The 25,625-nt window shown below is 41.6% G+C and overlaps 1 protein-coding gene across 1 annotated transcript; it reads left to right on the top strand.

The window, feature by feature from the left end:
• The first annotated feature begins 1,716 nt into the window (after positions 1–1,716).
• On the top strand, positions 1,717–5,789 carry LOC117436297 (interferon alpha-inducible protein 27-like protein 2B). The gene is made up of 3 exons (XM_034064142.1): positions 1,717–1,908; positions 4,570–4,716; positions 5,606–5,789. Exons 1-3 carry the CDS (start codon positions 1,761–1,763, stop codon positions 5,632–5,634), a joined length of 324 nt encoding a protein of 107 aa, XP_033920033.1. The 5' UTR covers positions 1,717–1,760; the 3' UTR covers positions 5,635–5,789.
• The last annotated feature ends 19,836 nt before the right edge of the window (positions 5,790–25,625 follow it).

Raw genomic sequence — 25,625 nt, 5'->3', positions numbered from 1 at the left:
CTGTGTCCTCTGTGCCTATTCACACATTCTTCATCCAACTCACTGCAGCCACTTAGCAGATTTTAAAGTCATGGCCTTGCTGACTAGGTCCATGGCACAGTTGTAAAGAGAGGCTTCCCTTGAACCTCTTCAGTGACTTCCCTCTACTTATTGTATTGTTTTTCGTCTTGTTTTTATGATATTACTATTAATTTCTCCTTTCCCTGCTTATTCACTGATGTCTCTGCCAACTGTGAATTGGCTTGACGCACTTTGATTGCAATAAAACTTCAATTTTGTCTAATTTTAAGTACTTTCAGTTAAAAAACTTCGTGTGTATCCATTATGAATTGTGTTATAGGATGGAGTAAAAGGTCATCAGACACAGTATCTGCAGGTTTGTGAAGCCTTCATTATCTGTGGCTTTGCCAGACTTTATAATAATTTCCTGATGGGCTGTATTAAATAACTTGCATTAACAAAGCACAAAATATTTTAGCAGCTTTGAAAGAGGAATTTGTAGTAATATATAAAAAAAAACTGACATTTTTTGTCTTTTGCCACTTTGAAGTAGACCTATAGCATTAACTGTCATATTCTTATATGGAATTTTACTTGCATTTAAGCTGCAAGTGTAGATATTTTATAACATTAAGTAATTTAAAATCATAAATGAGAGACCTGAGAAAATATGGGGATAAAAATACATCATAATACGGAAGCCCTAAAGCAAACAGAAAAGAAAAATTACACACTTTAGAATTACAGAAAACTAATATATACGAATTAAAGAAAAATTGACTGAAAGAGTTAAAAGAGCAGTACTGCTCAGGGATACACGAGACAGATATCCCACTGCTTAGATAAATAGCACATATAAGAAGATAGGAACGGGTTTTGCATCCTTAGCTCTATAATCCACCATGTACAAGATATAGATATTATAGATATTATAGAACCCTGAAAATGCTCTATTTTGTATAATTCCACTTTGAGAGCCATACCTGTGGTAGTATGACCCAACCAGATATTCCTCTTGACTTAAGGGAGGAGACCTGTGGAGTCTATAGCCTTACTTAAACTATTGGCTTAGAAAAATTGTGGTAAAGGAGTGTGTGCCATTTGCAAAGGCCTGTTCATTAAAGATGGAGGCTCTGCTTTATCATGAGGGAGAATAAAACACCTGTGTCAGTCTGCTTGTACGATGCAAGGGCCCCTAACAGTTCCTTCCATAAAGAAATTAATTTCAACCATCCATTGTTAATCGAGTTCCGATTTCCAGCTCTCTGCAAACCATTTTTTCCAGGGGCAGCTGTACCACAGCTGGACTCCGGGTGCTGTAACAAACTCCAGTTGCAGTTCCTGCATGACCCCCACTTTGCTGCCTTTTATCCTATTGCCTTTAGTCAGGGTTGTATTAATTCTTAAAATGAAGGGCTAGCTTCTACAGGTGCGATTCAGCACAATAGAGTGTAAAGCAAACGAATGAAGAAGCAAAGTTCTTAGCCACATTGGTTGCCAATCAATGATTCATTATGTTACTAATTTGTTTTAGTATCATAAGAGGAAATCAGCTGGTTTGCCTAAGTTTCACCCTCACAATGCATAAAAAGGCATTTTCATAAAGTTCACTTTCATTTTGTGGATGAGGCTAAGTTTCGTTTTCATTTCTTTCTGATGGTGGCAGCAGTTTCGTTTCTCTGCTGTGAGGTAGACAGTGTATAAAAAAGCTGGCTGAGCCTCTCAGTGCTTCAGTGGATTCCACACCATCACAGAGAGAAATGTCTGACCAAAACGTCCGCAATGCTGGTTTCTCTCCCTCCGGGATCATAGGAGGATCGCTTGCTTCATCAATGATGTCCAGGGAAGCAAAAGCTTCTGGGGGAGGCGTGTGCTCTGGAGGCCCTACCTCTACTCTCCAGGAAATGGGTATGAGTCATTTTGTGTGTGTGTGGTTTTGTGGTTTACTGCCGAAGGGCAAAGAGGTTTTTGTACTTGAAAATAAGCTTGGCAAGTAAACTCTTCTCTCCTACTTTCCATATTGCACTGAAGACAAACGATTTCTATATTGAACTGTGTGTTAGGAGTGGGATGCTATGAAGAGTATTTTCTATATAGGTACATATGCATGAATATATACATGCATATGAGATTCAGGGCAGTGTTTTGTTTGAAGTTTGTGGCACCTCTTCATTCTGCTAGGAATCATCAATAATATGGGAATTTGTGGTAGCAATAAGCAACAATACACTTATGCAAGAACATGATCTGTGTACTTATATTTCATATAAACTATCAGATTTCCCTTGCTCTTTACTCACGCACATCCATACAGGGAGAACCCATAAAACGTTATGCAGACACTATAGCAGAAGAAAATTAGCTGCAGTGCAAGAGCTGAATTCATGAAGGGAATATATACACATTCTTGACAACATGTATATAAGTACTAAAACTAGGCACAGCTGGCTTTCACATGAGCTAGCCCTGCTTGCTTTTCTGCTGCATGCACAGAGTGATCCCTGACCTGATGACCGCAAGCAGCTTGGCACCTGTTTAACCCCAGATCCCATGGGATTCATGCATGACATATTATCCCTGCCAATCCTGCCTGTGTGACCTGATCCAACAGGCATCTCTAAGCAGGCATCACTCCACAGAAAATAGTGACCCATACAGCCCTGCTTTACCCAGCAGTACAGTAGTTAGCATGCTGACTTGGATAAAGGCTTCCAAACCATTTCTGCCTTAGGGGTCTTGGAACCATATCTCCCACATGTCAGGAACACCCTAACCAGCAGGCTGGTGATCAGTGGGGATCTCTGCCATGTTGGTCATGTTCTGGTCTATTCCTTTCGCAGTAAGCAGCTAGAAGTCTACTGAAGGATGGAGCTAGTATCTTCCAGACATAAAATGGGTATTTGGCTGGATAATCTGGCCAGGGTCTACATTTTGGGCACCTTTTAACAGTAAAAATGTGATAAATTTAATTAGGAGGAAGTAAGTTATATTTTTTAAGGTAGGAGTCACACTGCAATGCTATTCATAGTGTGTGGCCCTCCAGACAGAGAGGGATTAAGTGACATTAAATGACTTCAGAGAGACACTGCATGTGACTCTTGTGAGGCATGTTTTAATTTTTACTCAGTATGGCTTGATCATTGAATTTAGGTTGCTGAATACAGTGTTTATTGAATATTTAATAGCAAAGAGGTGAAGGGATAGTAGCAGCAGAGGAACAGAAGATGAGAGAGAATCAGGAGAGGAGGAGAACTGAGAGAGCTTGAGAGATGCTCTCAAGCACCATGCTGCATTAGCAGCAGAAATCCTGGTACACAGGAGATGCCAGTTGCTTAATCTAGTCATACACAGAGTCACCTGCACAGTCTGCCCTACAGCAGTACTCAGTCAGTGGCAAATTCTTCAGTAGTGATGCCACTGAAAAGCATGAAGTTGTAGTCTCCAGACTAAAAGACTGAAGACTTTTATCCCTCCATATGCTGAGATATGCTGAGTATCTTTATGAGAGAAAGAGAAACAAACATTTAAAACCACCTAGTTTTATTCTTGCAATGTCTTTATCAACTCTGGACTTTAATGAAATCCACTATTTTGGTGAAGAGAAATCTGCATGACTCAAGGAAACCTCAGCCATGACTACAGGAGATACTCCAAAAGAGATTTTATCCATGTGAAAAATGCTAGCTCTGTAATGTTGCCAAGACAGGTGTGAGCTTTGGCTCCCTGCAGCAGGAGAGCTTGCCACACATTCTTTGCCTGATTGAGAGCTAAAAGGGCCTGATTCATTTCCGCAGGTGCTCACTGAAATCTCTCACTCTTCAAACACATCTTCTTAACCTTTTCGTTCAGGCTGTAACCATTCCTCCCCCCAGAACAAACACGCTCAGAGGAGTGGCTGATTCTGCAGCAGGGCATGAGTATTGTTCAGTATCACTTTACAGATGACATTAAAACAAGCTCATCACCAAAATATTTGAGCATTCTCCAGGAATGCTTTAAGCATTATCTCTAACGTTTGTCATCACTAATGCTTTATTCCTCTCCCAGGAGAAAAAGTTGCAGTGAAATACTTTACTTTGGTCTTATTTTTACTGAGATGGAGATATATACAGAAATTAACCACTAGCTACCACAGTGCTTGAATTTTACAGGTATCTATTATGTACAGGTTTATGCTATGGAAACTGAAGTGAAAGGAACATATCTGTCACCTGGAACAGTAAGCAGTGAAGTCTGCAGCAGCCCTTAGCTCCTGTAGGAATTTGTTCCACTGTCTTCAGGTAGCTCCTCAGCAGAGACAAACTGTGCTGAAACTGGTTTGGAGATCTACGAACAACAGTCTGTGCAAGAGTTGTAGGTTTTCTTTGTGTTCTGAAACTATCCACAAAACACTGCACGTGTCCTTTCCCAAGGTGGCAGCTAGAAAGCAGTATACTGATGGAGCGAGTCATCAGCAAGTAACCAGCAGTCTGCCTTGACTTTTGGTACATTTGTTAGCTTTGTTAGTAGTTCATAATTACCCCATAAGGTTCCTTCTGGTCAGTAACATCTCCTTTTTATCTATTCTAGGTGCCAGAGGCTCAACCCATTCATCAGGTTTTACCAGCAGTGGCATCTCCTCTGGATCCCGGGCCTCCGAGATGATGTCCAAGGAGGCCATCTCTCACGGAGGTGGAACTCCCCGGGGTGGTACAACTTCCACTGTCCAATCCATCTGTGAGTGAGAGTTCCCCTTGTACAGATGATTAGCAGATGACTTCTGAGAAGTCAGCAGTATTTCAGCTCAAGTGTACATTTACTAGATGGAGGGATGCACATAAGAGAAGTGGCTGCATCGTACGTGAAGCAACGTTTCTCCTGTTCATTGCCTTATACTTGATGGGAAGTTGAAACTAGGGAATCAAGGGAAATAGCTATGCCGCAAGGTTACAAAGATATGGGTGGATTGCAGAGACAGAAATCTGAAACAAGTAGTGATAGAAGGAAGTCCCATGGAAGTTTAGGTTATGCTTTCATCAGCACCATCCTGGAAGTTTTTTTAATTTCAAACACAACTTCAGGGCCAAACCAAGAGCTTCGCACTTGAACATACAAAACAGTGGGATAACATAATTAATCATGAGAATGGAGTTATCAGACTGACAGCCGGTAATCATAAAGTCCACTTCTTGTGGCCTTTTAGAACAGTTTAGCTTTCTTTCCTTTAAAGGAAATTCATTGGCTCAAAAGCAGACAATTTTTGAGCTGGTAAATGCAGACTAATTGGCACTTACTAGCTCAAAGCAGAGAACAACACAAGTTTTCCTCATCACCCTGCCATGTTAATGCAACCCACACCTAGTTAAATCAAACCAAGGTATGAGGAGGCTTAGTCTGTACCTGTATGCATCAGTAAGGATGCTAATTATGGTAGTGGGATCCTGTGGGGTTTGCAAGAGCACTGGAGGCAGAATTGAAGTTATGAATTTCAAAAACATTTTTCAAAGTGTAACACAGACCTTTGGTGTCTTACCTGTCTGTAACCAGTGCTCAGATACTCTGTGTTTCCCTGAGCTGCAACTTTGCTTTAAGTTGTTCTCTCATGTTTGTTTGTATTTGTCCTTAGCAATGGGTGGCAAAGGAGGAAGACGCTGAACAGAAGAAAAACATCAGTCCAGAAGTAAGCTCTGCAAGCAGTTCATCCTTTACCAGCGGTTATCTGACAGCTCCTCCCCTTCTTTGCTTTCCCTGTCACTGCATGAAAGGCAAAGCCTTTTACGCATGCACAAATAAAGTATCTTAAAATGGTGGATTCTTGCATTAAACTAGTGGGGACAGGGATGAGGGGCAGTTTCTTCCTTGATTAAACATTCTATGAAGCACGGGCACATAATGAACACAAGCCAGTAAGTGGACGCTAAGGTACTTTGGACTGCATGGGTGTCTTACTAAAATCCTGGGCTTAGCAACACTGGACTCCCCAGTCACAGGTAGCTTGCTTTGTTTATTTTACAAACAGCAATCAGAATGCAAAAGTCACTCTGTTGTGAGAGAGAAGCACAGAAACACTTGGTAAGGGGCATCCAGCAGTTCCCTTTGGATGTACTTCTAATGGGCTATCAACTTAAATCCTGTTTAATTAAGAATACACGTAAGCAAATGAGAGAGGTCTCAATAAATCTCATACCTTAGAGATGCAACTTATATTTTTATCCCGCTACTATTTCTAAGGTCCCTTTCACATTAACTTAGTTTAAAGCCCCTGTTTGTTTATTGAGAGGTATCAGCTTTGTCACAGATAAACAAAAATTACTCCTGTAAACTTCTTATGATACCTGAGAACAGATAAGGAAAAGAGACATCTTCTCTGCAATAGGTGTCACTGCTGGGGCTTTTTGCTTTTCCCCACATGCCAGACTCCTTGCCTTCATATGTACTCATACAATGATGTTTCACCAAACACACATAATGCTTTCCATTCCCTATGCAAAATACACTCTCCCCCACACTTCAATCTTATTCCTGTCTTTCTGGCTCCTCATCCTCTCTCCCCTGTCACCTTCTCCCTTTGTATTTATAACAAAACCACACTGTGCAGCTTTTCCTTCCTTTTCTTCACCCCAAGACAGAAGGAGAGAGTCTCATACCTTCAGGCCACAAGTTAAGAAGCACTGGGTTTGTGGTGCTGCAGTCAGTGATTTTCTCCAGCAGCTTCTGTCACCCAGATTGAGCATTCCCATCTCAGCTGCATCTCTTCATGGCTGAGAGACTTGTTTGTACACGTGCACCTTATGCTCCCAGATATATTCTTCTCTCTCCTGCTTAGGCACCTTCCTGAAAGGACATGAGAAGTCAGCATCTGCCTCCAGTTGCAACAAAGTTACATGGAATTATTTAATGAGTGCAAGCATGGAGGAAAAGGTGCAGAAATTTATCTTCACTTGCTGTGCTATGCAAAGTATTAAAACACAATTGAAAAACAAAGTCTCAATTTCGTGGGATGGAGCTGCTGTGCTCACAAGGTGGTATCTCAGGCAAATGCTTAAATGTAACCAGGAGCTGAAGTTATAAAACCATAGAAAGATTCCATTTCAAAGAGATTGTGGTGTGGGGAGAGTAGGAGCAGTTCTGAGGTCCAACATTCTGATCAAAGCAGTGTTAGCCTTAATGTTAGGCTTGTTTGCTCAAGGCTTTGTCCAGTCAGGTTTTGAAACTATTGAAGGAAACAAGTGTTGTAGCTTCTCTACGCAATCTGTTCAAAAGTTTCACCACACTTCCAGTGGAAATTCTTTTCCTATATGCTGAAATAGATTTTTTCTTCCAGCTTGTCTCTGTTCCTCTGTAGCACTTCTCCAGAGCTCAGTAACAATGATTTTCACATGTGCCTCAGTCACCATTAAGCACAAAGCAAAAGGTTTGGTAAAACACAAATGTCAGGATCTGGAAACCAACGTCACCAGCCCCTGAAGAAGGAAGACAGAGGGAGGCTGACAGTTTTACTCTGATGAAGTTTCTGTCTGGTTCTCCTGTTGTGGTTGCGCCTCCTTATAACATGCCTGCCTTTCCCAGTGTCCTCACTGAATTAGCCTCCAAACCCCTTTGCCCTCTCACTTTCAAACCTGCTCCACAGTCATCCTTGATCCCTTCCAAGGCAGCAACCTTACAACTGCTGCAGGACATCAGCAGGGTGCTGTTACCTTCCTCTCCTGACTTGGCTCACCCTCTGCAAGAGCTGTGGTGGAACATCTTGCTGGCTTGGACTTTGCCCCATGACCTCATATTTCCTCTAAAAAATACCATGGCAGCTTTGCTAAACAGCTGATGGGGCATAGGCAGAGAAAGCTGCTTAAATGCCCAGTAGTACAGTTAAATTTCTATAAACCACTTAATGATCCTTGCTAATATCAGATTCACCACAGAATCACAGAATCCCAAGGGTTGGAAGGGACCTCGAAAGATCATCTAGAACAACTCCCCTGCAAGAGCAGGGTAACCTAGAGTACATCACACAGGAACTTGTCCAGGCAGGCCTTGAATATCTCCAATGTAGGAGACTCCACAACCTCCCTGGGCAACCTGTTCCAGTGCTCTGTCACTCTTACAGTAAAGAAGTTCTTCCTGATGTTAACGTGGAACCTCCTATGCTCCAGTTTACACCCATTGCCCCTTGTCCTATCACTGGATATCACTGATAAAAGCCTAGCTCCATCATCCTGACACCCACCCTTTACATATTTGTAAACACTGATGAGGTCACCCCTCAGTCTCCTCCAAGCTAAAGAGACCCAGCTCCCTCAACCTCTCCTCATAAGGGAGGTGTTTCACTCCATCATCTTTGTGGCTCTGCGCTGGACTCTTTCAAGCAATTCCCTGTCCTTCTTGAACTGGGGGGCCCAGAACTGCACATTTCTGCCATCTCTTTACACCAAAGGGAGGGAGCATAAGATCAGTGTAAAGCAATGTGATTTTGAGTAGACAGCATTTTATGTCTATTTACTACAGGTTAAAGGACGTGGGCAAGTAAAAGGCAAAGGAGAAGCTGCATCCTGTCTTTATTGACTTTACAGATCATCAGTGGTTCTGCTTTTGCAGCTTTGTCCACCCAGCATAATAAATATAAATGCATTGAAACTCTGGATATTTGTCATAGCTTTGGTGGACTCAGAAGTTCACTGGTCTTTAAGTCTGGATGAATGCAAGGCTCTAATTAAGCCATCCTATACTTTCCTCCCAAGGGTTAATGCAGCAGCCTGTGACTTCTAAAGTATAACTGTGATCTACCAGCACATCTTTATTCCCTTCTATGCCCTTAGTTAGGACTGGCATGAGGTAGAACAAGAAAGTCTATTCTGGCTTTTTCTCATTCAGAGATTCCTCCATGTGCAAGTGCCAAAGTATACTCACAGAGAACAGCAAGGACCTAGATTTCAATCAGTAGACATCCAAACACCTACTTTAGCACTGATGATGCTAAGGTGAGTCATACTAATGAAAATAATGAAAGAATGACAAGAAGTAGTAAAAAATGCCAAGCACATACATAACTCATTAGACAAACAGTTGTGTAAACTGAAGCTGTATTATGAGAAGCTATGTGTGACTATGTCATGACAATTAAAGACTTTGTTTCTTACTTACCTGCAAAGGGGGAAGATTTAAAACTGTGTTTCAACTTAATTCCTTGACCTCAAGTGATTTTGTCTTGTTAAAAAATGACTATCATTAGTGAAAGCTGACAAAAATTATTTATGCCTACAAGAAGGAAAAGCAATTTGAACTAAAGCAAGGATACTTAATCATGTATCATTTCACTTTTCAGCACTCCTGTGGTTCTGGTGTTACCAATGTGGATTATTTTTCTCATCTTCAGATCTTGATGTGTTGAGAATTAACCTAGATAGCTTTACTGAAGCAGGGAGCATCCTCAGCTGCATTAGAATTCACTTAACTGAGTCAGCTCTTACAGTTCTATAGGAGAACAAAGGTAAATGCTTCCTCCTGAAAGCCTTACTCACAGCCCACTTGAGCAAATTCATATGTACATTACTACAAATGAAGTATTTACATTTTTAACAGAATATAATTGAAAAGGTCAAATAACAACAAATATGGCAATTTAAATCCCTCATGTCTCTCAATCAATCTTTCCACAACAAATAGACAGAGAGAGAGAAAGGAGAAGAGGCAGCAGTGTGTGATTACCAGAGCAATAGCACTGAAGCAATACACTGCAGAAAGCACACAGCTCTCTGCACAGAAATCAATTTCTCCCATGGGATGGGGTCGATAGTTGTCTGACAGGACACTATACAGGCAATTTAATAGCATTTTATCTAAATGAATCTATTCCTCCCCCCCCCCTCCCCCCCCAAGCTCACAGTTCATAAGAAGCCTTTCTTAGTAAAATAGATATATTTTTTAACAATAGGAAAGTATCATTCTGAAGGCACGACCATTGTCTATTAAAAATCATTTATCCCTATTAGTTACTCATTACTCACAACTCTTTCCCAACATTGTTATTCTAATCAGCTAACTCATTCGCACAAACCATAAAAATTACTTTCAGTTACTCTGGAAACATTTTCCTTACTATCAAATGTTTTAAGCTATAGATCACCCTTTCAGGAAAAAAACAAGCCAATGAAAGAGGCAAACTCGGTTGATTTGAGGGAGTGTTGCTATCTGAAATGACATTTTTATGCAAGAAAAAGCTTATTTTTTGACAATTGTGTAATACATAGAGATTGGTTGTCCAGAATATTTATTTTAATAGTACTTCATAAATAATAAAGCTGAGCTGATCTTGTTAGCAGATATCTGTGTGAAGTAAATGGTAATGAATGAGAAACCCTAATAAGCATTATTCCAAGGATGGATCTTTGCCGCTCTGGGAGTTTGGTATTGTGCCCCAAAGGCTCTTGTAAATCCAGCTGCAGTTCTTGTTCATCATTTAGAAGATTAGGGGCTGATAAGCGACAGTCAAGCCTTATTAGAACAGGCTAAGGCAACAGGAAACATTAATTGGGTAATTTAATGCACAAGGAGACAATAAATGCTTGCATTGTGGTTCAGCTGCTGTTTTCTCTATTGATTTGTCATGTCTTATTTCATTACATTCTCACATATTTTTGATGGAGAGACTGTAATACAAAGTCTAAGTTTAAAAATATAGAATACTTTTGCTACTTCCTACAGTTTCCCATTACTCTCATGTTACTAAGGGACCCATGAGTATCCCTGTCTTTGGAAGCCAAAGAATGATGACTGCCCTGTTGTCCGAGGACTCCTCCAACAAAGGAGGGGGGAGATCCAACATATAGCAGCAATCTGCAGTGGAATTGTGTCTCATCATCTTATTTGTGTTTTGGTTTCATCACAGCATGTGTACACAGAAGACTGCTGTGACTCTGTGAGGAAGTCCAGTCACTCTTTTCCTCTAGAAAGCTGGGAGCCTCACAAGCATGTCAAGGTCCCTCTGGATGGCATTCCTTCCCTCCAGTGTATCAACAGAACCACACAGCTTGGTGTCATCAGCAAACTTGCTGAGGGCACACTCAATCCCACTGTCCATGTCACTGACAAACATGTTGAACAAGACCGATCCCAACACTGATCCCTGAGGGACACCACTCGTTACTGGTCTCCAGCTGGACATTGAGCCACTGACCACAGCTCTTTGCATGCACCCATCCAGCCAGTTCTTTATCTACTGAGTAGTCCATCCACGAAATTGATGTCTCTCCAATTTAGAGACAAGGATGTGACGTCTCGAACATCAAGCTGCTGACCACAACAATTTGAGTGCTACCATCCATCCAACTCCTTTTCCACTGAATGGATTCATCAAGTGGTCCATCCATCACACCTGTGCCTCTCCAGTTTAGAGACAAGGTTGTTATGTGAGACAGTGTCAAATGTTTTGCATGAGTCCAGGTAGATGACAGTCTGTCCTGTCTATTAACAATGTACATCCATTGTAGAAGGTCACCAAATTCAGCAGGCACAATTTGCCCTTGGTGAAGCCATGTTGGCTGTCACCAATCGCTTCCTTATTTATCATGTGCTTTAGCATAGTTTCCAGGAGGCTCCAGTCCATGACCTTGACAGGCACTTAGGTGACACTGACTAGCCTGTAGCTTCCCAGGTCTTTTTTTTCTCCCTTTTTTAAAAATGGGGGCTATGTTTACCCTTTTCCAGTCAGTGGGAACTTCATCTGATGTCCACAACTTCTCAAATATGATGGATAGTGGCTTGGCCACTTCATTGGCCAATTTTCCCAGGACCTGTGGATGCATCTCATCAGGTCCCATGGATATGTACATTAAAGAGACATCATTAATAATTGCATTTAAATGCACGATAATACAAAAGTTTGTAAAAACTTTCCCTTATAAAAATTGTCATCATTAATGATTACAATAATTAACTTCAAATAGTTCCCGTCCTTCTCTATATCACTTTTGGGGAAAAGTGAGCATTAAAATGTAATCTGGTTTAGTGCTTGTCTAACACAAGCACTATTTTATCCAACTTCTCTTGGTTTTACCCATTGTTTGGTGGGTTTTGGTTTTTTTGAGGGGGAGAGAAGGCAGGTCAAGAATGCCTGAATGTGACAATAAAGGAATAAATAAATATATTTCTCTTAATGAAATAGAACTTTATAGAAAATACTGTCCCTGAGGAAAAAAAGTGTACACTACAAAACCAGTTCTTAAAATTCAGATGTTGCTTTTTGCGGTCTTTTGCAATTGGAATTTCCACCTAGCCAAGATTTTTACTGGGCAGTTTTAAGCTACCTCCGCAATTTATGTTTACACATAAACATTTCTGATTTTAATTGCTATCAACTTCTTATACTTGATAGATGGTCTTAAACATTTTTTTGCCTCCAGAGACTATTTACTTTGCCAAGTATTGACACACTTCCAAGATTTATACTTCTCTAAGGAATGAAGTTTACAATAAAATACAATGTATTCCGTGGCTGTGAATGGTAATGTTACTAAACAGTCTAAAGATATTTCACGACTGATAGTTATTTCCCTCTCACACCCAGAACTTCGCTGTCTTAGTCCTACTATAGGTTTAGGATTATAAAGAGAAGTAAAATGCTTAATTTGCCTAATCTAATGTTCCAGAGATCCAATATGACTTAATTTAGGTTTCCTTTCACCAGAGCCATTATTGGACTAATGATTACCCTTTCATTTTTTTTCCCAATAATTATTTTAAGAGGGTAACTGTTACGGAAGGGAGGGATTCAGATTTATTAACTTATGGGATTGGAATACCCCTTATAGAGCTCAACTATTACACTGCAGTCAGAAACAGGAATTGTTGCAGAAGTGTAAAATACAATATCAAACATGCAAGTAGTTACTATTACTAGACGTAGCTCAGGAGATGATTGAAGTTACATAGAGATCTAAATCTTTGGACTGGATTCAGTTTGCTGGTAGGACTCATGGATCACATTGCCTATAGAAACCCCAGAGGACAAGGAAAAGTTCTTAGAAAAAATGCATCAATTTGTACCATCTCCATGCAACTGCTATTATGTTAATGCAGAAGCAGCAGCATCAAGCTTTATCAGTAGTAGTTTAATATCAGTAGTTTAATAGCAGCTGAAAAGGTCTCCAGCACTGAAACAGTTCATAGATGTTGCTTCAGTGGCAAAGTGCAGCTCTCAGCCTTTACAAATAAAATTTAAAGGGAGATTCCTTTTTCTTATTTTATTTTTTCCAGCCGTTCCACCTCTTTAATACAGCTTTATATATTAATCTATTTTGTACATAGGTAATTTAATGTCATACAGCTCCTTTGCAGAGGAAGAGGAAAGATGGCTCTGGGTTGTCCTCTTTTTATGTTAGTATTACCACTTCTCAAAGATGAGCAGGCACCTCGGCAATAAAAGGAAATATGGCCCATGGCTTGCACCACCCATCCTCCTCACTGACCGGGCAATGGAAAGGATGCGATCCAGATGGTCTGTAATTCCCCTGGGAGAGGTGATGATGCAGCCTGCACAAGATTAATTTGGTGTGAAGTTTTGAATTTAAACGTCCCAGCTCTTGGAGACACTACAAATCCAGGTGACTTGGCTTTTACCCTTGAGATGGAGGAGACATTCCCTACAATTTCTATAAGAGAAGCTAAAAATTCTATCAATAAATTATTTTGGCAAAGTAATAATTTCTATATATACTTATTGGGAGTCTATGCCCTGGACATTCCCCTTCTCACACCCATCTCATGAAGATTTATCTAGAGCAAATGATAGTTTAAACTGCAGTCAGACTAAAAACTGAAGAAAACAGAAGAGCAGAAGTATGAAGAGACAGAAATGAGCAGCTGGTTAAATCTGTTAATAACCAGATATAGAAACAACAAATGAGAATGATCAGAAAATTGAAGAAATCAAAAATTAAAGTATTCTTCCAGACTCCATCCCTGTAGGAGAAAGAAATAGAAATGGAGACCTAATTCAGGTTATAATTCAAAAAGTATGTAAGTGCTTAATTCAGCAATTACAAGCTTACTTAAGCATTTATACACAAATGTTTAACAAGTTCTTCATGTTCTGTCAGCATGAAGTTAGTTTTCACTTGGTCCCGGTAGTAAGATTTTTTGCAACACCATTACTGATTTTCCAAAAAGCATTTTATTAGGATGTGAATTAACTCTAGAAATCTGTTTCAAGATATAAATCCAAGAATTTTTCTGTAGTGAATTTTATTTATTCCTTTTGATGCAAGGATATAAACCTGACAGCAATTTTACACTAGCCCAATAAAGGACTTACTTATAGAAGACAGATGAGATAATTCATGTTTACTTTATCTTTAACATAAATAGATTACGAAAATAATCTGTTCCATGGCTGATGTTTTTCTGACAAATTTTAAATTACACGTGGAATATTCTTAAAAAGAAAGATACTGAAAATGTAAATTTATTATTATTATATTGACTCATGCTGGCTTCTGTGCTTAAAAATTATGTATACACAAAGGTGTTCATGGCATTGTGATTTTCAGGTTTTAAACCGCTGATTTAGAAACTGTGAGATTAATAGCACTGAGAACTTCTAAAGGTAATAGGATTACAATTTATTATTAACTTAATGTTCCTGAGGGGTCCGCTATAGCAATGCCTCATTTCTGGGATGCACCAGTCATTAGTCTGCAGTGGCATACAGTGGTGATGCATGATAACTGCAGCTTTTCCTGCTGCTGTTAAGGTTTTCATTCACTGGTAACTAGTTTTTATTGTCATACCTCTCATAAAGAGCCCCAGAGCAAGCCTGCAATAATCATGCCCTAAGCTGCACTTATCAGACAGAGACCAATTCTCAGAGGGCCTTCTACTGATCTAAATGCACAAGGAAATACTTGCTTGCTTTTCTCCCATATAGCAGAATTGCAAAAACTACCTGCTCTCACCTCTACCGCACTCCAGGACTGGTGACATTGGAGAGTCTCTTTAGGAGAGCCTGTTGTAGCTCAAGCAGGGCAGGGGTGATGGGTAGCGTGCTGTCTGCAAGACAGAAGGACAAATGGAGTAGCATCCCTTTAGTATCATCTAAAGCTCTTTTTCTTGTCCTTGTTTTGCTAGTTTAATGTGGCCATGTGAAAGGAGTTTGGCTCCTGCATCCCATGTTGCCATTCCATCTGGGCTGACAGAGCAGTTTGGTTCTGCTTCAGCCTATGGTTTCCTGTCCAAACCGCATCTGAAATACCAATCACAGCTAATGAAGGTTAATGAGCTAGTGAGTCACTGTGAAGTGAAGGTTGTGGAGTCTTTCCTTCTGTTGTAAAACTGTTCAACAGAAGTACTAAGGTAGCATGAGTGAAGTGCAAGTGGAAAACGACCTGAGGCCAGAGCAGAGCAAAGGGTATGGGTCCTGCTTTTAGTTAGTTGTAAACAGGGGAACAGTCAACAGAGGCAAGCTTGTAAGTATCAAAGGTGTTGAATACATCAAGACCAAAAGGCCTGTGCTTCAATAAGGCCAAAGTACAGCTAGGTGAGCAGAGCACCTAAACAGAAGGATGTCAAAAAAGCACTTTTTACCTGGCATTGCTCCTCCTGCTCTCTCAGCGGGAAGATGCAATGTTGTTAGAAGGACGCCCCAATTGGGAAATGGAAACAATGCATTGTAAGCTATTCTTAATATTTACAGGGTCAGAGGGTTAAATAAGATGTAATCAGAAACAAAAGATTATCTCATATTAAACATCAATCCTTAGAAGCTCAAATAGACCTATCCAACAAACCATGACAACCAGTCCCTGCCAGCCCCAGGAGCGCAGCTAGAGCCCCTTATCCTCCAGGTCACACAGAGGGACTCCTACCCACACCCTAGGGACACGTCTATCTCACTGCTTGTATGCAGACTTGGGTGAGTGAAATCTAGCAGAGGTTTGTATATTTGGTATAAAACAAAAGCATGCAAGTTAAAATAGTAGCAGTGGAAGCACAGCGACAGGTCAGCACTCATTGCGGGACTGTAACTGTGTTTGCAGTGCATAAAAAAAAGTGTTCAAATGGATCCCTTCTCATGATATGTGCAAAAGCAGGCAAACAGTCATTCACTTCATATAGAGATCAGCTTAGCCCACCTAGGAGTTGTTTTTGACCATTGCTACTGATTGTTACCTGCTGTGAGCTAGCTAGCAAAAGTATTAAACATTAATATATTGCAGTTGGGCCATTTGATTGTGCATTTTAAATAGACTCTGCTATTTCCTCCCAGTGGAAAGATTTATCTTACTTTAAGAATACATAGGGCTGTGCTTTCAGTACTTTTTCTTTGTTTAACAAGCAGCTGTCTTACTGAAAACCCAGTAGACCACAGAACCAGTCAGGGTCTTTTATCCAGGATGTCTGACCCATCGCCTGACAATAATTAGTTCAGGTTAATTACAGCAAATCTGTAGATTTGCAGCCTGAAATCATCTCATCCCCTAAGCTGAACCCTCCAGAGGTTTCTTTTATGAGCTCTGCATCCTAAGGGTGGACTTAAAGTAATGAATTTGTCTCTAATAAGATTCATAGGTTTGTTCCCTAAGCAATGGTGTCAATTATAGAATCTAACACTGATGGCTTATTTTGCTGAAAATAGAGAAATTGAGAGTTTTTAATGAAGCATGCAGGTTTTTAAACATTTTTCTTTAACTCTTTGCATTGTCAGAAAGTATAAAAATACAATTATGCAAAATATCATACCACTATCTGTGTATTTCTGTGTGTGCCAATAGCTAATTTCCTTCTGCTCTATAATGGAAAAGGTTAATGTAATGACTCTGAGATTTCATTTGGAAATGTTCCAGAAGAGTGTCTGAGTATTTGCTGCACTTAATGGCAGGAAGTAATAAGTGAGGTTATGTATTGGTGAAAAATATTTCATGTACTGAGAAGATTAATACTGGAGAGAGGCACAGGGGACACAAGGCTGAGGCTTCCTCCTCAATTCTGACACAATATAATATGTCCATACTTGATACGTGCCCTTCTGTAGTTAGCTCTTAATCATTAACAAAGCAGACAGTAGGTCTCTAGGGAACATGGTATCAGGAGAAGAGAAGGAACCAGGCGTAGAATTCTCCTCTCTCCTACAAATGAGTGGCAGGCACTTCCAACTGGGAGCACTGGACCATCAACGTATCTACATAGCAAGATAATGCTGTAACTCCCTTCAAGGGTTTGACTCTGTCCTGAGTATTTCAATGTCTATGCTAATTTTTTGTGCATATTTATTGTACTTTGGGTTCCTGGAATATAAACCACCAAGCCACAGCTGTATTTCAGCATTTTATTTCACATTAGATTTATTACTTATGAAAAATTCAACATTATTGGATATGAAACATTCAACCCTTTTATTTCAAGCTTTTCAAATTTACTTTCAATTCAGACCCCATTCCTGTTGTCTGAGCCAGTCTGAGTCACAAAACAAAGGTTTCAAACTCCTGAGGAACAGCTCCAGTCATTTATTTCACAGTTTTTAATAACTTAATTGCCATTATTTTGTTTTAATAGTGTGGAAAGAAGAGACAAGATTCCAGGACTCTTGACTCCACTGGAAAGAGATTGTTGAGGTTGGACCTGCAAGGCAGTAAACATGGCAATAGCCATCACCAGAAGGGTGGATGCAGCTAAGCAGCACAGTACATGTACACCTACAACAGCTCCTAATATTTATAACACAATTTACCTGAGCAAGGTGAATTGCTAAAAACTGTAAACTAACCCAGCACTGGTGGTAAACTAAGCACAAGAGCTTGTTCTGCTCCCCAGCCAGGGTCACACAGGGACATGAATGCAAGCCGTGTGTTCAGAAAGACTTGTAGATCAGCTGTGGTCTCTCTGTACCTTCAGCTAAATGGAGAGAAAAGCCTCCATGCTTGTTTGGCTCTTGGGTGCTCAAATCATTGTCCCAAAAGGGGATTTGGGGCTATGGGTACAGACTGTTGGGCTGAACTTGAAGACATGTGCCAGGTCCATGTCAGACAGGACAGGCTGTGAGGTTCACTTGTCATAGCTCACACCAAGAGCAGAGATGGAGGGCTGTATATCTCCTTGTCTACTCCAAGTCAATGAGTTTACTAAATTCTCACTTATTACTGTCATGTATAATCTTCCACTGATCTCTGCTCTGAAGGCTGCTTATCAATTGAAATCTATTTCATTGCATATTTGAGACAATAAAAGCATTCATTGGGAAGAATAATATTTAGAAAAGAAAAGAAAGTGCACTGGAAATGCAAGAGGAAAAAGAAGAGTCCCTTCTCTAGGTTAAGCACTGCTCAGATGCTTGCAGTGACAAACTTTTACAGCTGGAAAACACTGAAGTACTGTGTTGGATTAACGTGGCAAGTTTCTGGCAGTGGGGGGCTGCAGGGGTGGCTGCTGTAAGAAGGCACCAGGAGCAAGGTGTGGGCAGGGAGAAGGTGGCTTTAGTTTTGATTTTACTTCTCACTGTCCTTCTCTGATATTAATTGGCAGTAAGTTAAATTCATTTCCTCAAGTCTGTTTTGGCAGTGATTGTTTGGTGAGTGATCTCCTTGTCCTTACCTTGACCATCCTATTAGCTTATCCTTAGCTTTCCATACTATTTTCTCCCCATCTTGCTGAGGAGGGGGGATGGCAGGGTAGCTTGGTGGGCTTCTGGTGGTCAGCCAAGGTCATCCAACCACAAGTACCAAGACCTAAACCTGTAATGGAAATATTGATTTCATATTCACACAGCCCAGGACTGTGTTTCTGGAGAAGAAAACCCAGATCTAAGAAAGCAAATGGATTGATCACTTGCCCCAGATGGCAAATCCTTCAATACCAGCTGCTGTTTTCTCTGTGTCAGGGTAGGGATCTGAACCTTAAAATTGGATGTTGCACAGGGGTATCCACTCTGCTTGAGATAAAGAGAGGGTCTACTTCAGCTCACCTGTAAGTCGAGCTGCCCTCTTATTCATGTGAATGAAAACTGTTTCAATTCAAGCAACTGAAGGTTTTCTCTATAGCCTGACAGCTGCAGCACTGGTCTTGAACACGGCTTAGGCCTGAGATTTACTGGGAGGAAGTGGGGTAGCAAGATGATATTAGAAAAAACTCAGTTTTGTTCTAATGTTGAATCAGATGAAAATTCCACTCTCACATCTCTCATAAAACTAACAACTTGTTTTTCAGGTGGCCCTGGGGACAGGCTAGTGGTATTAATTACTCAGGAAAACTATTTTGGCCACATCTTTGAGAACATGTCTAGTACAGTTACCAAACAGGGGTTTAGTTAGGGGAGGCACACAATGCACTTGGCTCTGTTAACCCTGTTAGTTCAGCTGCGTAACAACCCCTCAGCATAGAAAGATCACAGAAAAGCTCAGGTGTACAGAAGAATACTCATCTTTTAATCCTGTATTGCAGCCAGAACTATCCTCACTTGGAACCTGTAACCTGTTAATTGCCTTAGTCTCATTTATATGATAAGTGGTTCATTTCCTTTACTGTGATTGAATCCCTTCCCTATATTACAAGAAAACTGGAGCTGCAGAGAGTGCTTGATTGGATTTCATTGCTGTAGGCCATTTCTTAAACAGGTTACAGGTTGACAAACATAGAAAGGGAATCAATATCCATCCTTTGCCTCATTGACAAGCTAATCTTTTCAGTAAACATTTCATCAGTACCTGCCATTTGTATACATACCTGCCTCATGAGGATGGGGGAAGCTCTGCTTTATAAGGTTTAGGTAACTAATAAATGAAAAGACAAGAATATAAATGGGGCAAATCATCGAGATAGCATTTTTAGGGAAATAGCCTTTCATTGCCTGCAGAATACAGCCAAGCACGTTCTCAACTATTCTCAATTTTAATTAGGTTGCATTACACTCAGACCTGGTGTCAGCTTCTGTTTCTGTAACTTGGCTTATACCCCTCTCTCAGAAAGGTCTGCCCCTTAGCCCGAAATCACCAACCATGTTACAAATGCTTGTGAAGATCACACTCGCCAGAATTAGAGGTATTAAATGAGCTTGGCAAATGCAACAGGGGACCTAAACAGCACCTTTTCAATGCATGGGGCCTGCACACTTCTTTCCTGCTTTTCCGCTCTGGTGTAGATAACAGCCACCATGCTCAACAAAGTGACATCCTCCTCTGTTATCAGAGGTAACAGGACTATTTTGAGTGGAGGGTTAATGAAGCGGAGGCTCTACTGATCACTTAAACCTCATGAGTCATACTCCAAAAGAAAGCAAGAGAGTTATGTTAAGTGTGTTTGGAGACATCTTCTTTTGTTCGCTTTTGTATCACATGTTGAAGTCTCCTTCCCCCACAATGACATGGGCTAGAAACTGACATTGTTTCTGACATAAACGAGGGCCAAGAGGATGGTTATATTTAGGCTTCTCTTACAGTCCTGCCTATTAGAATTGCATGGCTGAATGACAAATGCCGCAAAAATTGGCATCCTGAGGCAGAGTATGATGACATTCCTTGCAGGGTGCAGGGTGAAGGAAAATGGACAGCAAACATGAAACTTTGGGGTCACAAGAAAAGAAAATTATTCTGCTGTTGGTACTTTAGTAATGAGTTTATTCCTATCTTCCTATCTTCAATATCAAAAAAGTACATATTAGTGATGCAAACAAGCTGTAAGGCATGGCAGGTAATTGATTTATTTTACAAACAGAATCATAGACCCTTCCTGGGCTTCTAGGATCTAATGCTACTACTGGTTATACTAAAGGACTGCACTATTTCCTCCTGTACTCCTGAAATACAGCCAGCAGAAGGATGTACACATGAAAACAGCTCCTTTGCACATAGACAGGTCTCCATTCAGTGCTCCAGCCTCTGCCTTTTCACTAAGGCTAATAGCAGTGGGTATGCTGTTGCAAACTGGCTGTTGATGCATGTGCTTCTGTGTCTAAGCTGCTTCTGATCACAGTTACAGGATGTGGCACTCCTCTAGCTTTGGGCAACTTAAGGTTTTTAGACCATCGCCACACAAACTGCGAGGAGAAGCTGGGATGTGAGGTACCAGTCCTACACAGTCATATCAACACACCTAGGATACTGCACCAACTCTGCTTATGGTGTATGTTCATTCCTTTTGACATTTTTGATTTGCCATCTTGCCAAGCATTACAAGCCAGAAAAGTCCCCTGCAGTAATTTTGGGGGTAGTCTGCTTCTTCCATTTCATAGAATCACAGAATCACAGAATGGTTGGAGTTAGAAAGGACCTTAAAGATCATTCAGTTCCAACCCCCTTCCATGGGCAGGGACACCTCCCACTAGACCAGGTCACTCGAGACCCTGTGATATAAGCTCCATTAAACCCCACACTAACATTCATGAGTCAAATAAAGTTTGTAGACAGTAGAAAACACTAGAGGTGACAATTACCCCAGCTGTAACTTCACTGCCATCACTGGAGTAACATTAGAAATATTCAGTCTTGCTAGTGAAAATTGAGGTGATAAAACTACTCAGTGTTTAAGGTTTGAAAACAGAGAAAAAAAGGGGCAGTGAAAAGTTCGGGACAACACACACGCATTTGCTCTTCTTCCCCAAGGAGTCTTCCAATAAGTCTTTTAAAATATGTATTTTCAAACTGCAACACCTCAGATGTCTGTCCTATTGTCTCTATAACATTAGAAAAAGCAATTGAAAAGGAAGGGCACAGCTAATGTTCATTAGTCTGGGAAAGGATTTAATACAACACATTTCCAGCATACTGGATGCCCTCTTTTCTCCTATCAAGCTGGTACATCTAAGTCTGAGAACTTCTGTTTTCTGGGCTTTTCAATTAGCAAAAGCAGTGTTCAGGTACATCTTTTATTTGAGGTGCAGACTAGAATAGAAACGTAATAGGGAAAAAATACTCCCATAACCATAGGTTAATTGCTAGCAAATGTTGCTCAAGCAGTCTTGGGTACATTGATTAATGGCCTCAGTGAGCAGCTGAAGAACAGCTAGGCTGCTGGAAAGATCGTTACCAATTTTAACTCTTCAGCTATTGCCATGGGTATAGAGAAACAATTACTAACACCTAAAACACATTTCCCTGAGTACAGTGGCATGTTGAAACACAAGTTACAGTGAGGCAGAAACAATCATTGAGGTTTTCTTGTGTTCAATTTTATAGGAGTTTATAAGTTTCTAAAGCTTTTGGACACATCTTTGATAAATGCATGGGAGATGCTATATTTAAGCACAAATATTCAGTTCTGTTCATTAGTCCTATGATTTGAAAGAGGAGATGGACAGAGATGCTGCATGAAAGGTATCATGCGGGTAAGGAGACCCTGCTGTAGCTTGCAGAGGCACAGCAATCTTAAGCTGTGCCTTGAGACAGCACAAAGCTTGCAGTGCAGGGACTAAAGAAAAGAATGACGAGCTTTCAAGCTGCCTCTGATCTTTCAAAGCTCTGAATACCACAGGGTCCCTCAGAGCATCCAGGAAATCATGGTGCTTGTGGGAATTCATGACAATACTTCTTACCCAGAGTGAAGGTAGATCCTGCCAGTGCTACAGTGACTATTGCCATTTCAGAGAGGGGATCTCTCAGCAGTAAGAAAATTTCAGAGCTCCTGTAGACCACTCCAGGCCATTTACACCACATAAAACCAGGACAAGCATCTCTTCATCAGCCTTTGGATAGCTGCCCAACTTTACAAACACAGTCATGAGTTGCCTTTCAGCTATCTATGCAGTAGGCAGGGCATATTGTTACACCTACTGGTCTGCAAAGATCAACTCTACATTGCTGAATGCTCCCTATGGCCTTAAATTAGAGTCCTCAACTTGGTTCAAGTACAGCTGGGGCATCTCCTCAATCTGCTCCACTGCATAAGCCAGACGAACACAGAGTGATCCTTTGCAGCCTTGCTGATCCTCCCCTCTTCTCTGGGCCACCTGCCACCTTCAACCCTAGGAATTTCTCAGTGACTTCTGTCCACCAAATCATCTCTTCACTGAAGATTAGCACAAGGGTGATACACACTCATGAACAGCCATCACTGCCTCCCAGACCATCACATGGTAGGCTCTGATCTAGGATATAAGCACCACTGAATTACCCATAGTACTCAGAGCGCTCTCTTCCTGCCCTCTTTCTGTGCTAGCCCAGATGGATTTGTGCCACTTGCCTTCAGAGACTCCATGACCTCATATCAGCATTCAAATCCCAGACAGGGAAAATTAAACAATCCTGAGCTGCGAGAGTAAAAGGATGACGAGAAGCTGAAGGCTATTTCTGGCTGATAATGAGACAAGTTCAGTTGTAGCAGGCTCCTGGAAAGCTCATCAAGAGCAATCCCTCACATGGTTTCAGAAAATATGCAACAGGAAATTACAGCCTGAAGGCACTGTGCTCACCAGCAATTCCCAACCAAGGAAGGCAGTGAGAGGACAAACCAAAGTAATTGAATAAGACTCTGAGCTTTATATGAAAGTTCTGCACTTGACAAGGGAAGTGGGCAAGCAGCCAAAAGAGACACAGATTATCAAATATCTGAGAGAAATAGCTTGCTTGGTGAAGAAACAATTCAAGAATCATAGAATAACAGAACTGGTTAGGTTGGAAAAGACCTTGAAGACTGCTGAGTCCAACTATTAACCTAGCTCTACCAAGTCCACCATTAAACCATGTCCCCAAGTGCCACATGTACACGTCTTTTAAATACCCCTAGGGGTGTTGATTCAACACATATTCCACAGTGCCTGGAGTGAGGAGGCATTTGATCATGTACCTGTGATGGAGGGACAGGGCTAAGTCTCCTCCATGGTTCTTACACTGGTGTAGCTTTTGTATTGATGCTTCTAAGAGGAAACAGCCTGTGCACAACACGGATGCAGAGAATGCAAGGCACTGTAAGCTATTTGTTTCATGGAAGAAACATATGGGATAGCTGCATGCAGTGATTTGCCACTGTCCCAAGGGTCATGGGCCCCTTCTTAGCAGTACCTCTCCAACAGTCAACTCACTGTTGCAGGAGTTTTCTTCTGCTTTGCAGAAAGCCTAAGTAAATGTGGAGGAATGAAGAAAAGTGGAGGCAGGAGGATAAGGGAGGCCACCTACATCCCTAATGCAGCCAGGCAGGATATTGTTTCCTCTCAGATGGGAGCAAGTGCTACAGATCCAGCCAAGCTCCTTTCAAGCAGCCTTCCAGCCCCTATTCCAACTGACACTGTAGCCACAGGTCTCCTCCTCTGTCATCTTTGGCTCCCAGCTAATTCATAGACATCAGTCAGTACACTTACAGATATCTATCACCTTCTCACTGTGCCCAAGGCCAGTGAGGATATCTAACTATTGAGTCTTCACTACAGAACAAGATTGAGAACTGTATTAGCCAAGACTCTTTGATAAATGCAAGCTTTCCATGTCATAAATTGCCGTGTTATTGATTTGTTTTCTGGGGCCAATGTTGAATGTGAATTTTGAATGTAGGTGTAGATAAAGCAGCAGTCCCAAAACCGCAGAGTTTTAGGCAGATGTGGGTGTAGCCCCCGGGCTCACCGGAAAAGGACAAGACAGAACACATACCCACACACTGCTCCCATCACTCTACCTCACTCTATATTTGTATGGGCTCAGCTAAATCCCTTCCAAATTCCATTTCCAACCAAATTCATGCAGCAAAAAGCCCCAACCTCACCCCAGCCCCAGCCCCAGCCCGCCTTTATTCCAGCGGGCTCTGTGACTGCTTTTAGTACATTCAGTAAGTCACGCACAGGAGGAATCGCGCTCAGAGCCGGACCCGAGACAGCACCGCAGAAGCCGGGCTCCGCTGGAACCGCGGAGCGACGCTGCCACCTGCCGGGATGAGCTGGCCGGGAAGCACAGGCGGGATGCATCCTGGTCAGGCGAGGGGAGAGCAGCAGCAAGCTGCCTGAGTAACCGGTCTGCCCAGGACCGGCACTCGAGCCAAACGGCGTGGGGGTGTGGTGAGGAATGTCCGCGGACGTCCCTCCAACAGGTTGTGGCTGGCAGTCATGAGGAAATACAGGCTGAGTCCCTGACGAAGCAGGAGTGGAGGGAAGACCCTGGTGGAAATCTGTAGGAGACCACACACACGCGTGGCAGCAGAGCAGGCTGAGAAACCTGGGGCTGTTCAGCCTGTGTGGAGACCTCAAGGGTTAATGGGTTAAAACTGAAACAGGGGAAGTTCAGGTTAGATATAAGGAAGAAGCTTGTTACTGTGAGGGTGGTGAAGCACTGGAATGGGATTCCCAGAGAATCTGTGGCTGCCACATCCCTGATAATGTTCAAGGCCAGGTTGGACATGGCTTTAAGCTACGCATTGCAGATTAGCAGGCTCTGCATCCCGGCCATGCTTTCATGTGCCTTGCTCTCTGCAGACCTCTTTACAGTCTACCTGCACAACTTAAAGCCAACTGCATTTGTTTGCATCAGTGACAAGGCTCTTGGAATCCTGTCTTTCTCAGCAACCTGCTAGACAAGCTGTGACAGACAGCCCCGGACAGACAGAGGAATTAGTGTTTGAGCTAAAGCAGAAAACACAAAACTTCTTATTCAAGGATATGGTAGGCAGGGCCCTGACAGCACTGCTTGAGAAAGTAAACCAGCTCAAAAGAGGAATCTTGCCAGGAAGATTTACGGTGGCTGCTAGGCTGG

This window comes from Melopsittacus undulatus, chromosome 1 (assembly GCF_012275295.1).
Source record: "Melopsittacus undulatus isolate bMelUnd1 chromosome 1, bMelUnd1.mat.Z, whole genome shotgun sequence".
Lineage (NCBI taxonomy): Eukaryota > Metazoa > Chordata > Aves > Psittaciformes > Psittaculidae > Melopsittacus > Melopsittacus undulatus.
This window is presented reverse-complemented; position numbering and strand designations above follow the sequence as displayed.